This window comes from Chelmon rostratus, chromosome 1 (genome assembly GCF_017976325.1).
Source record: "Chelmon rostratus isolate fCheRos1 chromosome 1, fCheRos1.pri, whole genome shotgun sequence".
Lineage (NCBI taxonomy): Eukaryota > Metazoa > Chordata > Actinopteri > Chaetodontiformes > Chaetodontidae > Chelmon > Chelmon rostratus.
The window spans coordinates 3,223,933-3,240,524 of NC_055658.1; the positions used below are offsets into that span (position 1 = coordinate 3,223,933).

The 16,592-nt window shown below is 39.1% G+C and overlaps 1 protein-coding gene across 1 annotated transcript; it reads right to left on the reverse strand.

Annotated features, from left to right (window-relative positions):
- Window positions 1-421: 421 nt before the first annotated feature.
- snrpa1 (small nuclear ribonucleoprotein polypeptide A') lies at window positions 422-7,363 on the reverse strand. The gene is made up of 9 exons (XM_041935697.1): window positions 7,187-7,363; window positions 5,122-5,269; window positions 4,125-4,203; window positions 3,567-3,613; window positions 3,367-3,469; window positions 2,949-3,028; window positions 2,498-2,573; window positions 1,556-1,649; window positions 422-712 (listed from the first exon to the last, which is right to left on the reverse strand). Exons 1-9 carry the CDS (start codon window positions 7,266-7,268, stop codon window positions 552-554), a joined length of 870 nt encoding a protein of 289 aa, XP_041791631.1. The 5' UTR covers window positions 7,269-7,363; the 3' UTR covers window positions 422-551.
- Between the last annotated feature and the right edge of the window lie 9,229 nt (window positions 7,364-16,592).

A 16,592-nucleotide genomic window follows, 5' to 3' on the forward strand; every position in this document is an offset into this window, starting at 1 on the left:
TCACATGGTGGTTATTAATATTCAACTTGTGAAAATGTATGTATACTCTCTTCTGTCCCTCTCAAGGAGCTTTGTCACTTTTAAAGTAACCCTGATGATGTTGCATCATGTTGTCAGCAGGGTCGTCTCAGCCTAGGCTTAGAGAATCAAAAGTTATTACAGGAAGCCAGCAGTGCAAAACAGGGGACATAAAGTTTAAAAGATGTGCATTTACCAGGTAGGATATGTGAAATGGAATGATGTTACCGAGTGCCTCTCAATGTTCTAAGGACCCATACTAGTGAATAAAAGTCTGGGCATCCTAGCCTTTATCGTGTCCATTTTGACCATTCATTTCATAACACAAGACATTTACAGTTGGACTATATTCAGCTGGAAATGTCAGCTGACTGCTTCAAGAAACCTGTGCCATACATAGCAATACTAGAAATCAGTTTTTATTGTGTCATTTTACAAAACAAAGCAAAATCACCCTGGTAAATGTATGTCCAAAACAAATGTACAACATGAAAAAAAAAATACAAAAACAAAACAAATTGCTTTCAGGGTACTCAGGAGCCGTTGACATGTGGCTCTACATCCATGTCTTCATCATCCTCCTCTTGATCTCCCTCATTCATCTCCTCTCCAGCACCTCCATCCGCATGTGCCTCCATCTGTGCACCCACTTCTTCTTCTTCCTCTTCCTCCTCCTCTACCATCCCAGCTGGACCTGATTTTACAAATAAATATATTCATCCATCCATCAAAATACAAGGTTATAAGATATGAGACAAATCAAGTTCAGAAGCATTTAACAGTGTTATCCTATGTTTCTACCCTGTCTGTGGCTCTCGGCCCTGAGCTCACTGGCCCCTACTGAAGGTGTTAGTCAGCTCACAAATAGGGTTAGGGTTGGGGACTATGTTCAGCAGCGGATTAAGCCAACAATATGATGCTCTACTTAGTATTTGCAGGAGCATGGCAGTATATGTGGGACTGACTCAAAATGAACTACAGTGTGTGTGTTCTTGGTAATGAAGGAACATGGTGTGTTTTTAAATGAAATATAATATTCAGAGGTATGTTTCCATTAGTGTACAATCATCTGAAAATAAGAATTGTGTTCTTGCTGGGTTAGAATGACATCTTACTCTCTACAGAGGGAGTGGGTCCTCTTGCAGAGTCTGCCATGTTTCTACAGAAGCTCTAAAGAGGGCCTGTCACATTGTTTTAAATTGTAGTGGTCACTGAATGTTCCTCTTCACGCTTCGAAAGAGAAAGTTCATTGTAATATACAACTTCACCACTAGATGTCACTAAATCCTACACACTGGACCTTTAATAGTTAGTGGACAACAACTGGAGCTGGATACTTCTACAAAGTAGGGGGAATTCATTGTTGGTTTGGTCCTTTTATTATAAAAAGGTGGTTTAAAAAAATCTGCTGCGATTGGCTTGCAAGATTGTTGATTGTGATTTTTGTCACAACTCCAGAACAACGCAATGTGAGGAACTCTGGCCAAATGAGCTTATAGAAAACATCATTCTAGAACAGAGGTTGATTAGCACTGACCTTGTCTGAGATCTCTGCCAGGGATCTGACCGGCCTGCAGCATCCCTTTCAACCTCTCCACCTCTGCCAACGATGAAGCATTGGCAATGGCATTCTGAAATACAAACACACTCATGTAAAACTCTGCTAATATGGTCTGACAAATTCTGTTCATAGAGATTACTTTACAATAGAGATCTAGAGATCTGAATCTCCATCCAGGCTAGTTTAGTACATCACTGGTGCCTCATCTCCACAGTGGTTGTATGACCATTACTTAATTCATTTGATATATGTTGATTGGAACATGTTCAAAGCTGCATTATGACCAAAATCCTGTATGTTAAGAGTAAAATATGACAAAATAGTTGAAACTTGACCATAAATGGTCATTCCTGACCTCGAAAATAGCAGTTTGTTAACTGGCTTTTTGTGGAGCTTTAAACCTCATATAAATGTTTTTCATCAGTGGGTGAAGTTCATCTCCGTCATGGAGCTGGTTCAGATATTTCAAGGTGATTGAAATCCCTGTTCTGGTTCAAGGATGCCATTTGGCTGTCTGAACACCAGACCAAAACCACTCTCAACAGCGACTGGGAAGAGGTCAAAGGTCAGTGGTGACCAGAGACAGATCAAGGACATTCATGCTTGACACACTATCTTTGCACAGAGACAGGAGTACCCATCTCCCTACTTATACAACTACCTGTTTCATACTCAGGTCACCTGATAACTGAGTAACCTCCACCCTCTGAGGAAGACTGTCAAATATCATTGAAAACTTCAGAATAAGTGATCCTTGAGTTAAGCTGTATCCATTTATGTTAGTGGTTTTTGATACAAAAATTACTGACAAGCACCCATTTCACATTTTGGATGCTTGGAGGGATGGTTATTCAAGCTCAGCTCTCTCGAGGAACCCCAACACACAGTGCCAACATTTTACAAAATCAACAAGTGAACCTTGATTGCTTCCACATCAGCTTGAGACGGCCCCGTCTTCTTCTTCTCAAGCTGCGCTGCCACTCCAGGGGTGAATCTGAAAGGAACACCCATCATTTAGACATGGACACACACAAGCTTCTCTGACCTCTCAACCAGTGTAGTCAACCTCAATGTGTAGTATCTTTTCTTGAGTCAAATAAACTGATACATGGTCCATAGACAGCAGTCCTTAGCAACACTTTGGTGAGCGTTTCTGGCCAATGAATCATTTCAAATATGTTTTAACATTTTAGAAATTTTGTCATGAACATGGCAAACACATCTATCACTTTGTGTATTCTGATGTACACAGATATACTGTATACAACTGATGGGGACAGTGTTTAATTTTGCCATTATGTAGCCCACTCCATCAGCCAGGATCCAGTGATTCTGAGGAGCTGCTGTCTAACATGGACTTTCATCTTACGTTTTCGTTCGCCTGGCAATATCCTTTGCAAGTTGAGCACCTCGTTTGCCCTTGAACATTTTCTCCGCCTCCTGCCGTTCCTATGGCGATATCACACAGTTAAAGTGAAAACCCTCATTAATTACATACCGAGCTGTCAAGTGGGGCAAGGCCAGGCAGGAAAATGCACAATTCACCCAAACTTCTTTGGATGTTGAACTGAACCTTAACTCCAGGATGGAAAAGTTTAACACATCCTTAATCACCGCTGCAATGCTGAAAGGTAAACCTGCCACTACAAAGTTCATACCATTGTTTTAGCTTCCATCCCCAAAACACGTGACGTCCATGATTCACAACTCATGCCAGGCCTTGAAATGCTACTCAGAAAATGGGACTTTAAAAAGTTGCCACAGTATACCTGCTCATTTGCACTTACCTTGAGCTTTACTTTCTGGAAGTCCAGCACACGGATCTGTGGGATTTTGTTGATGACATAGAGCCTGTAATGCTTCTTGTTTGTCACTGGGTTCCTTAAAAGGCTGGAAATTCAGTGATTACAAACATGTATGATCAGAATTCAGTAATGCACGAGACACTTCAATAACCAATTTATCTTTGAGTATTGATGATTCACACCTCAGAAGGGTCAATGTCTTCACTGTGGCCAGTGGGTCCAAGTCACCCTACACATGAAAAGAACAATAGCACAAAAAAACACACTACGGTGAAGACAGAGGTAAAGCTTCCCAAGTGTTATACCACCTATGAACACAAATTCAGAGAGGACCAGAGAAATAGACACCTGTGAAATCTAACCCAATACAACATTCCTAAAATAAAAGCCACCATTATGTAGCTGATCTTATTCCGTTTTTATCTGAAGTGGGTGGTCAACTCTACCGTCACGTTGGAGGCTGCAGTTTGTTGCACTGTACAGTTGTTTCTAAAATTTTATCCAACATGGACAAAAGTGATGACAGATTTGAACAGAATCTACAAAAATCTCCACAGAGGTAAGAATTATAGAGTATCAGACTAATGTCAATTTTTCTGGTATTTCTGTATAAACCTGTAAACTTTGGTTGCACCATATTGATCGACCTAAATTAAAACATATAACATATATATACACACGACTATATCTGTAACAATCAGATGTTTCTGTTGCACTAACTGCTGCTGGAATGCACTCACCAGCTCCTGAATGTTGTTGCTGGTCAGAACCAGTTCTGTCAAACTCGGCAGAGACTGCTCCAGATTCTCACCTATGCGACTAGACAAACATTTCATAAGGTTACAAGGATGCAGCTATATACTGGCCAAGCATACTGTGACCAACACACATATATACATATATACATATTTATTTATTTTAAAGGAACAAAACTGTGTGTTAAAAAGAGGCTGTGTTGCTGAAGGTACTGGTGAGACGATAAAATACAATTCTGAAGGCCAGTAATCATTGGCAATTAGCAAATTTCAGGCACTAACTTTCAAGCACAGAGACAGTGAGCGGTCATTTAGCAGGCTGGGCTACATCATAAAAGATGATGGCAAATTGTCTTTAATTAGTTATGTGTCCCATCTGTCACAAGTGTATGCATTTTTCAAATCCCTACAGTGTTTCTCATACACACAGTGCATCACCACACACGTACAGAAAAGTTGGGAAACAGCTGACGTGGTTGATGGACAAGAAATTTGACAAGACAGACAAAGTTTCTTATGAGTTTGAAGGTATATTACCACCTATAAAGTTACATTAACCCCATTTAGAGGGGACTCATAAGTGGGATTAATCCAGATGAGTGACATTCAAAATGAAAAGAAAAAACTTACTTCAATTATTTTCTCCAGTGCACAGACACATAAGAGGTTTCTAATGGTCAACACATTCTTAAGCCTACTATACTTAAAAACAGGTATATGAAGGCAGACTACGGTCCAGACAGAAGAGCCAGTTATTTTATAGAATTATTTTACAAGTCATCTGAAAATTGATCTGAATATTAATACATGGTGTCTGTAAGAGACTTTAAACTGGAGGACATTCTAAAGAAAACAGTGTTGAGCTGCTTCTTGGTCAATGAGTATACAACATCAACATGAGTTTTTCTTCTTCGTTGGAAAGTCATATTGTATTTTTTTTTTTACATACAGGACAATGGAGGGTGTTGCAGCCAAAACTTACCAGATCCTGTTGTTGTTCATTAGCAATGTTTTCAGTCTTTTGAGCAGAGGGAAGCCATCCAGTTTCCTGACTTCATTATCAGAGAAGTCAATAGTATCAAACTGGTCCAGAGTAGCTCCAAGATTTTCAAGCACTGGGATTTTATAACCTGCGAGATGAAAAACAAGAATGTTGAGAAGGAACTTTCTCTAGCTCCTAAAAATTATTGTCAGTATGACGAGGATGGCAAAGGTTAAGTGACTGTCACACACTCTTTATAGGCCTTCAAGAACTGTGGGTTTGCATTTTTTAAGATTTTTCCTAAAAATGTTTTAAAGGGTGGTAGAGCAGCTTTTATGGTTGATGACAACACAAAAAGCGACAACACAGCAGAGGTTTTAGGTGGGAAAAAACAGCTTTTTTTCTTGTTTTTTTTTTATTAAGGAAGGGGTTTATTTATTAACTTATTCATATAGTTTATTATGGATAAAACATGTATATATTCACTTCCTTCATCTGCACAGTAAAGGGTACAGCTGTGAGCCAAAAAACCTATGTTACTGCTTTGTGTTTTCAACTATTACGGACAGTATACTGAATTTTGTCATCATGTTTCCATGGTAGCCTCAAACCAGTTTAGAACTATACTGTAATAATTCTAACATCATAATTCAATAATAAGTAAGCCAATTTTCCAACACCAATGGTTTTCTGTCAACATACAAGGAATTTCTGAATGAATTTGGTCTCCACATTACCAGTGGGGATGCATTCCATTCAGTGATGGGTCCAACCAACCTGACCAGTGGACTACATCACTGCTTCAGCACCACAGAGTGGTACAAGTTTCAGGACAACATTGACCCACACACTGCAATTGATAAACTGTTGGAATCAAGAGGGATTAAACAAATCTGGCATTAGATGTAGAATAATGACTTACTCACTATTTGTCAACATATAGAAGTGGACATTCTACTGCACCGGCTCTGGTGGCTATGACCGACCAGTGGCTGGGAAAGATGGCAGCTGAGTTTTGTTCATTGATTTTATTGCAGAATTTCATCTGGCTGATTTGATATATTGGCAGACAAGGTTTTGGTGTCAAAGATATTGCACTAAACTGGGTGAAATATTACCTAAAACATGGAAGGCGATCTAAGTTCATTCCTGGGTTGTTTTTCTTTTCACATGTGCAGTGCAGTGTATCACAAGGGAGCTGACTTGGTACACATCACTTAATTCATAAAAATGACTTTCCACACATACTAAGCCCAGCACTACAGTCTTTGCTGATCACACTACTGTTTTTACAGCTATTTATTTATTTAGATAGCTGTTTGCCATGGATTCCCCATATCAGTCACAAGCACAGTGTGTATGGTTTTTATCACAGCAGACATTGCTTCATTCACACTGACAATGCATCATTTTCTGATGATCTCACAAGCCATCTACTGTATATATCTATGGCCAAAGGCCGACACGCCTATTAGAGACGTTTTCGCTCATAACTAGCCCACGACGCCGCCTTGCATAATGAATTGCCAGTTTTCCGTGTGCTCCACTACAAAATCTTTGTCAAACATTACGGTCAGTTTGAATTCATTTCAGTTAAATGAGCTTCCCTCCATTCCTCCAGAGGCCATGTTGGCAAGCTAACTTTACGCTAACCCTGGCTAGCCCTCTGTTGTAGCTAGCTATGAGGAACGTTACACTGACAACTTCATATAAAACGACCACTGTTCTGCTCAGTTCATTTATCGGTGATTTCCAACAACTCACCTGTGGATGCGTTTGTCTTTCTATCACTTTTATCATTAGTGCCAAAGCTGCTGATAATAATAACCTTATTAAAACACTGACTTTGGTAGTTGGGGCACTTTCGGACGTTACGTTGTAGCTAACAGCTAGCTACATGAATAGGAAACACTTCTTGCAGAAGACATTTTACTGTTTGTATCAAAAAGTACAAACACCAATTTGTCGCGGTTTTTTACATGGAGTTCGGCTTTAGGCCCGAGTAAAGCCTGAGCAAGCTAACTTAACATATCCAATATGCGATGGTGAAGAAAGTTGAACTAACCTCGTAAATCCAACTCTCTGTCTCTTACAGGGTTGGTATACTGAGCAGCCTGCTCAATCAGTTCCGCAGATAATTTCACCATGTCGAGGCCAACAACAGACGTTACGAAGTTTTATATTCTTTGTAGTAAAATGTCCCGGTTCGTCCAAGTCTGCAAACACGCCGTTTCCCGGAACAATAGCGTGGATCAGATTGAGGCGATAAAACCACTTTTATTTTTGTCCTAGCGCCCACTAGCGGATGGAGGACAATACAACGGACCACTCTTTTGTTGGCATGGCAGGCAGGGGAGCAATTTAAGATAAGATAAGATAAGATAAGATAACATACCATAACATCAGATAACATAAGATAAGACTAGTTTTGAGGGACATTTGATTTACATTGTATGCTACAATGTATCTCTCTAAAGTTCAATATATAATTCAGAGAAAAACACACTGGTTATCTTCTTTTCCTGCTTATTATTTTTTCTATATCAGGGATTTATTAGCGGGAAAATACAATGGGACCACAGCAATCTGTAATGCAGACTCCAGAAGTACGAAGATAAGGAAGGTTAGATCATGAGCAATGCATGCCAATTTCTCTGTTGTCAGCTGCAAAAGTCAACACAAAAGTCCTCATCTCCTCACACCATCCGAGCAAGTGAAGAGCCAGCTGATTATCCCTTTTAGCATCCCTTTTATTTTTGTGATACCATGATATGATACTATCATCCTAAAAAACTTCAACCAAAAAAATAAACAAAACCCATGATATAAATTTTAGGTCATATCGCCCACCTCTACTGGGTCCTACAGGTGCTGGCTTCTGGCGGCGAAGCTGCACTGATGTATGTATTATCAACCCTCTCTAGTCACCGGAAAGGGCTTAGGTTTTTCATTGTGATCATCTGAAATGGTACGCTCAATCTCTGCTCTTACAGACTGCTTCTGATACTCCTCTGTCCTGCCATAAAGAATCTACATATCACGTGGCACTTACTAAAACACCCAACACACACTCATAGTCTCACAGTCATGCACACACTGCAAACAGGGTCAGCTGAAGCTGGTTTCAGTTTTCATATTAAAGTTATTCATTTGTATTTAATTTCTTCATACTTTCAAGTGTACAAGTAAGTTAATTTAAATTAGTTACTAATGCTGCCAGATAAATGAGGTAAAGCAAAAAGGAGAATATTTCTGAATGAAATATAGTGGAATGGAAGTAAACAGTGGCATGAAAGAAAAAGACTCAAGTAAAGTACGAGGAATGTACTTAGCTACATTCCACCACTGATTACAATTTTTTTTTCAGACAAACATTGCCATACCTTTCTTTTTTGCAATTTTTCCCCAACTTTGTAACTTGCACACTAGAAGTATGGACAGTATGTTAAATTGTGGCCACATTGTTACATGGATAATGTGTGGTAGTCCTGAATTCCTGGATGTTAAATATTAATCTGCAATTTTCTCCAGTGGTCCCAATAATATTTGTTTCCAAACATCACTTGACATGGTCAAGCTATGTTTGACGCAAAATGTTATAAATGTAGTTTCAAAAGCAACACTTCACATTCATATTTTTTTAGATGTGGGGTCTCAGTTTCTTTACTTCCCCAGAGAGCAAAGGACAGTAAAGAAACAAGCTGTGGCTTCAGGCCATCTGCAGAGATGATGAAAATAGTGAGCTGTGTGACCTGGACAGTAGCCTTAGAGCACTGTGCCTATACTCATAGAATCTGGAGTTGTAGTAGGTAACAAAGGTTTACACTGGTTCCTAATTTTCTGTGGTCCAGCCAAAAAGTGACTTCAGGATTTGGTCCATCTGTACTGTCAGCCACAAAATACAACACTGATTCTATGCTCAATGACAACAGGTTTCAGCATTCTCAACCAATGTTTTTCAATTGAATGGTGAATACTAAATGGTGAATTAATTAATTTTGGGTAGAATTGTTGTCAAGGTTTGATAGTACAGAAATCCATGCTAACTGTTAATATGACACTGGAAGCAAACCGCTAGTCTCTGTCAAAAACAGATTGCACACTCATCCGCCAGCCTGACTTAAGTTTCCATTGTATTATAAGAGTGCTACACTACTTCAGGTCAGAGTTCCCTTTGGCTTTTCATTCCTCTGGTTTCTCCATGTCCAGCACCACTCCTGCTAGACAAACAACAGCACCCAGCATCGCCCAGAGCTATCAGTCTAACCTGATGCACACTGATAACAGCTCATACACCTCCACATCAGGCTTATCTCTGTCGCATGCCAAATTCAACCAAACCTGTGGCTTCTGCGTGCTGTGGACAGATAATCATCTGTTTGGTTTTCATTAGTTTCAAAAAGTCAGGCTGGTGGGGTGGATTAAAAAACACGTCTTCTTTTTATTATTTATGTGTTTCAAAACAAGCATTCTGCCTGGTAGTAAATCATAAAATACAAATTTATCTGAAGCAAACTAGTATTTGATTTGAAACTGTTCTACACATAGTTGTGTGTTCCACCATGTCACACCTCTTTAACAACTGAATTTTTGTTAACTGTATTTTATTTCAGAACAGATCAGTAATCTGTTACTCATGCAGCAACATCATGAAGCAAAGGGACAACTCCCACCCATGTGGCAGAACCAAATGGTCATAACCAGTGGTTCAAAGTAACATTACAAGTACATTTACTCAAGTATTGTACTTCACTTGACTGTTTCCAAGACATCTCACTTTGTACTTCTTGTGTCTGTTGTGATATGATAAACACCATTTACTTTTGACGCATGGAATTCGTTGCTTATTTAATTCCAGTGACTGCCTAGCATAACTTAAACTCCATAACTGTTCATTGGGGGTATCAGATGCAAATGTTTAGATTCTTTGATCATTGATTTAGGCTGAATGCTCAACTTGAGGGGGTACCAAAGGTGCAAGTGGCTAATTTAGTTAATCAGGAGCTACTCATTAAGAAATAAAAAATCATAATCTGATGATTCACTAATATAGTGTCTCCAGTCAATCTATTCTCTATGAACTCATCATTACCTAGTCATTCAGGAACTAATTATTAAGGATTCATTAACTGTCAGATTGTTCCTCATTCGTTCCTTAAAAACTACACACAATTTTCTGTACTGCGTAAAATGTTACCATCCACAGTCCTCATACTGTGCAAAAATATATTTCAAAACATCTGAAGCCACTATGAGACTTCTCAGTTAATCAAGTCAATATCTTCCAAAGTTGCAGTCTTTTTAGGAGAAATTTTGTGGGATATGTATGCATGTGTCTGTGGGACCTTTTCTTTTAATAGTCTTTATCTTAGTCTGTCTGAAAGAGACTTTGGGAATTAAAACAATTTCAGATATAAATAAGCCAGCTGCAGAAAATTACAATCCATTTTACATATTTATATATCATGAATCTATTAAATGATGGACTTGCCTCCCTATCTCCTTAATTGGCTGAATTAATTAATAAATATTAAGTTCAATCTGTTTCCTAATTTCTTTTCAAGCTATTCCTCCTCCTCCTTCTCCCATCTGATCTATTCACAAAATTTTTTATTTCTATTATTGTGATAAACAGACAATGAGAGACAGTGGGGGCAGCATGCAGCACAGGGCCTCGGGATAGAACTGAACCCAGGTTGCTGCAGTAAGGACAGTCTCAGTACATGGGGCACATACGTGACCAGGTGAGCTATCGAGGTGTACCAAAATACTAACTATTTTCATTTGGAACAGAAGGGGTCCCAGGCTAACGCTTACATGAACCAAAAGCTCCTGACTGTACTTGGTATTCTTAGGCTGCTCAGATAAGAGTGGTGATGTACTAATATTCACATTATCCTTCCGTTTTTAAAAATGGAATATTAGCTTCTCACAGCTCTGTTTACATTTTTTTTATATTCTTATACACTGAACTGCCAACAAAAAGATACACAAAATCCATTTGTTAAAAGCACAATATGTGTCTGGTCTGAGATCAGACTTCACTTGGGTATTGTTGTGTCTATAAAGGCAGAAAAGACAGACAGATACACACACATATTTGAGGGAAACTGTACATTTATTCCAGACAGAAGGGAAAGTAATTGTACTGGGTGGGATGTTCCTTCATTACCATGAACACATACTGTAGTTTATTTTGATTCAGTCCCACATACACTGTCATACACTGCTGCCCGAATAAATACTCATGAGAGCACAAAATGTGAATTCATCAGCCGTTGAAAGTAGTCTCCAACAATTGCACCATTCCCTCAGTTGTAAGTGAATTTAAGATTTGTTTTTTTGTTTGTTTGTTTGTTTGTTTTTTTAAAAGTCCTCAGTCAGAACCAATGTACTTAGAGCTGAGTGCCGCAGACAGGATAGGGAAGTCAGAGAGTAAAAATGAAAATTATTGCAAAAACAGTGACTGAATAACATAACTGCAGTGCATATGCCAGTGACGAGTCAGTGTGTCAGGCGGTTATCATTCTTTAAGCACTGACGTATCATACACTGGCACAATACTTTAGACGTCACCGCTGTTGTAGCTTTGCCAATGTTGACAAGTTATTTTGTGTTGCTAACACACAGCTGCCAGCACTCAACAATAGAGGAATCAGATTGACTGTGATTAAAGACTATTTTCACATCAGAGGAAGCGTGGGCACTATCTGCCTCTGAGTTCTACTGAATTGACCTTCTACAACAGCTGCCATAGTGGCTGGCAAAAGACAAGCTTATTTCAATCCAGTTGGTGTTACAGTAATATTAGCTGTATTTCAGTAATACTGACTGTTGAAGAAGCTAGTTACATTAAATAACATTTCTATTAAACCAGATATGTGATGTGTAAAAAATGAACAAACAGAAGAGGTACCAGTCCCAAATTTAAATTTAATCTTATTCTTTCATAAACCTCTCTGGAATTCATGGATGTTGCAAATCAATGGAGCTCACTTGGAATTGTCAGAGTTCACAAGACTGATCATTCAGCAAAGACGTGTTTCAAATTTCAATCAAGTTAATGCTTGAGAAATGGCCTTTGGGTTTACTATATCTGTTTATTAAGACTATGTGTCATAAGCTACTGTAGCTCATGGTACATTTATAATCAGCTTTTAAAACAACGGGTACTCCTCTTAAATGTAATTCTAGCCTACATGTTTGTCATTTGGTATTCCACGACCTGGCCGAGTGATGTTCATTAACAATTTGCTCATAAAACATACGTCTGGATGATATAAATGGGAGTTTCCAATGAACTTTGTATACAGTTTGTACACATGATTTAGACACGCTAGGCTTAATTTTGTCGTATCAAATATTTGCTGTGTAACCTTGCTTTGATAAAAAAAAAAAAAAAAACCTTCAGATTTCTCCAAAATAATCCAGATCAAACCTCATGTGCTGGTTTATTGTGATTGGGCCCAAACCACCAATGCCTCAGCCAAGTTATCACTGTTGGTTAAAGGAGGTGAACCCTGTCCAAACACACTTTGACCCAATGCTGTTATATTTCAAGGTGACTCAGAAAATATCAATATTGTGCAACATTTTCATATTCAAGTCAGAGCCAAAGTTACCAGTGAAGACACTAAAGTTATGCTCTCTTGGCTTTTTTCAGCGGCCCTCTCCTACTAGCGACATAGATTAGAGTATACATAGTAAACGACAAAATAAAAGTACAAAAAAAAAGATGAACAATGAAAATGTCTTAAAACTATATTGTTTGTCTCCTCAGTCATCGCAATTTGTCTCAAGTTGAGCTTCCACTTAACTCTGTTTTAAAATATCTTATTCTCATTGTCCTCTCACTTCAGACCCTGGCATTTCTCTCCAGGCCAGCAGTAGTCCTCACTCATTCCTGCTGATCTGCAGTCACCTGTCCACACACCTGCTCTTCATGTAATCAGCTCCCTTGAATAAATATCTACTTACTCATCCCCTTTGTGATCCTCCAACACAAAGTACCATAATCACATTTTTCCTAACCTTTCCCCATTAAACTAGTATTAAATCTTGTATCTTTCCCCAACCATAACCACACCATGCGGCCATGCACCGATATTGTAGAAAGCGATAATTCTGAAAACACTGGCATTTGTCATTGATTAACTTTGGCAAACATTGTGAATGACTGTAATTCATGGTTGTCCACTAGCACCATTCTTGCCAGCTCATAGGGTTGGGCCACAGAGTGTAGAGGGGGGGCTCCAGTGAACAGGCGCTGGAATAAGCAGGGTGCAATTCCAGTTGTTTTAATCACTTCAGTCACTGTACATTTTGCTCTGTGTGTGCATGGTGGGCATTAATCCCAAAAACATGACCAGTTTGAACCTCATCCTCTTCTAATCTGAGTAGTATGATTGGGACTGACAAAGCACTGACTTCAGCAGGCTCTGCTCAACATGCAGTGACTGATGACCATCAAAACCAAATGTTATATTAAACATTGTCTGAAAGGGTTAGCACAGGGTTGGTAAAAGGTTTTTAAGTTTCATGGTGACAAACTGGCAACCACGGCTGAAAACGGTGCAAACTGATGTGGGCGTGCTGATGATGATGAGGGTGTGTTATGAATATTACACTCTAACTCTGTTATCTGGAGTGGCTCTGAAAACATTACTATACTGATATTCTGGCTGAAATAAGAACAAAATACCGTAACCTCACTTTTGAGGCGCTTCAACAGAATGTATGTTACTATATGATAAACTAAAACTAAGATAACTATGGATACGATCACAAGGCACTAAAAGCATCTGTCACCTGGAAACATATGTGTACCTGAAAACAACATTTCCCCCCACTGTTGTTAACAGTATTTTTTATGCTTGAGGCACTATTATTAACAACTGTTGTGACTGATTTGTAGAACCCCCTAAGAAAACAAGAGGATTCAAACAGCATACTGAAAGCAATTGCTGAGTAGTGCTGCTGCATAGGCAGCTACACCCGTTACTATGCAGCACACAGCAGACCCACTTCTGCCAGCCACATTTGGGTGGAGGGTGAAACAATACTAATGGGTCTGTAATGAACTGGTGATTTTAAGTAAACTCTGCTTTCCATTCATGTTGAGTCACTATTGAGTCTTGCTATTGTTGAAGATGATTGCTGGTGATAAGAAAACAAAAGACAAAAGTTAATCACTCATAAATCTGAACACACCTTGAATAAGTTTAAGCTTTTATCGCTTGAGGCAAAACATGATAAAACAAAGTAAATAAAAACATTCTCGAGACTATTTAATGAAGACTTTATTTATCTAAAGCCTTATATCAACGCATAATTGGTCATAATGGTGGTCTATTATTCCCACAGGTCTAAATCAGATTTGGCTGTTGTGGGTGTTTCCTCCTTGAACACTGAATAATGCCAGAGCTGTATCCTGAAGCCCTGAGCCTGACAGAGGCTTTGCTGTCTTTCTCACTGGTCATTGCAACAGGTAGAACTGAATACAATGTTGAACAGCAGATTTTTTTACTTCCTTCTGGTTGTATGTCTCCACGCTCTTTATGCTTTATTTGGCCAGGTCTGTCTCCAGGTCAACTCACAAGCTTTTAGAGCTTTCAACCATATCTCACTGTCTTGTTGGTTGGTTCACGTCAACAGGTGGTTGTATATGGGGTGAGAGAGTAACCTGTGTCTCTGTCCTCCTCGTTCTCTCTCCGGTTGTCCACTGACTCCTGGTTGATGACCTCTGCCCTCTTTCCAACATGTTGTGAATGGTTGTGGTCTGGTATTCAGACAGGCGATGTTGTCTGTTTCCATTGTTCATTCAGTTTCTTGTCCAGGGTCCTTGCTGTTTCACTGATGTAGTGATCTAATACACCACTCCAATCTTCATCATGGGGCAGGGGACTTCCAGTCAGTTCTACGAGAGATGCTCAGGTGTTCAATGGTTTGTGGTGAGTGCTGACTCCTTGTAACATGAAGACTAGCTAGATGCTCTGATAGTCCAGCCATGTAAGTCCCCCTGGGATGATTCTGATGGTCACTGTTTAGTCAGCAGTATTCGCTCCAGTCTGAAGTTGTGGGCTTTTCATCATCCTTTTCTTGTAGCTGTCAGTCCTGAGTGATCCCAGGCCTGCTGCCCCTCCCTCTCTCTATTCTCCTCCTCACTGACACGAAGTGGTGCTGTGTGTAGAATGCTCCTCTCCACTCATCCTTTATGTTGCTAAGTACTCAGTTCAAATTAAGTTACTGGTGTGAGAGTGGGTTTGCTGTCCACAGTGGTATTTATGAATATTAAGGTACATTTACCATTAGTTACCGTACCGTTAGTTACCGTTACTAGGCTAGTTGCCTAGTAATGGTAAATGGACTGTATTTATATATATTTTCTAGTCTTCCGACTACTCAACGGCTGTACACCACGAGCCTGCATTCACCCATTCACATGGTAGCTAGGCCTCCTGCTCATTACAAGCATTAATGCAGCATCAGGAGTAGCTTGGGGTTTGACGTGTAGACTGCCGAGGGATTGAACCACTGACCTTCTGATAAGTGGATGACCACTCTACCTCCTGAGCCACAGTCGCCCACGTGGCTTGATATGCATATTAGTAGTATATTGGCTTTTTATTCGTCATTATAAGGTACTTCTTAATGCCTTATCCTGCGGGTTAGGGGGTTAGGGTAATTGAGGGTTAACGTAGGTAATTAATATCGGAATTCATGTATAACAACTTGCTTACTTACTATCAATAAGCAGTTAGTAAGAGGTTATAGAGGGAAAATTCTTAGTTAATGGCATAGTGGTTGTAGAACATGGTCATTCAGAATAAGGGTTTAATAAGTGCTTTATAATGGCTAATAAAAAGCCAATATGCATGCTGATAAGAAACCAGTTAATGGTAACTATGTACACTTAAATGTAAAGTGTTACCAACTGAACAGATTCTTTGGATACACCAATGTGAAACAGGACGACAAATGAAACTATCATTAAGCCCATATTTACATCATTTTGTAAAAAAACAAAAATAGTTTTTGAAACTGCATTTAAGTTAAAGTATTCATTAGAGTTCAAGCCCCAAAGGGGCAGAACCCTATTCTGTTTGTGGTGGTTTATTATCATTATCATTATTATTATCATTGTTATTCTGCCACAACGGCTCAAATTGCCCTTAGCTAGTGTGAGCTAGAAACATGAAATTTGGCCCCATAACTTGACATGATGTGCAAATGATTCCCATAAAAGTCAGCACTGATGGATTTTCTGCCATTGAGATTAAAAAACAAAAACAGTAAAATGAATAGAACACGGTGGATTTTGACTGTATCAACACTCAAATGATTATATACAGCATCATGGGACTGAGATGCATATTTTTATTATAAATGACCCTCGTGCAAAATAGAGTTTGCAGGGGCCAGGGCTTAGCAAGAGAACTCATTAACAATTTGTTCAGTCATCACAAATCTTC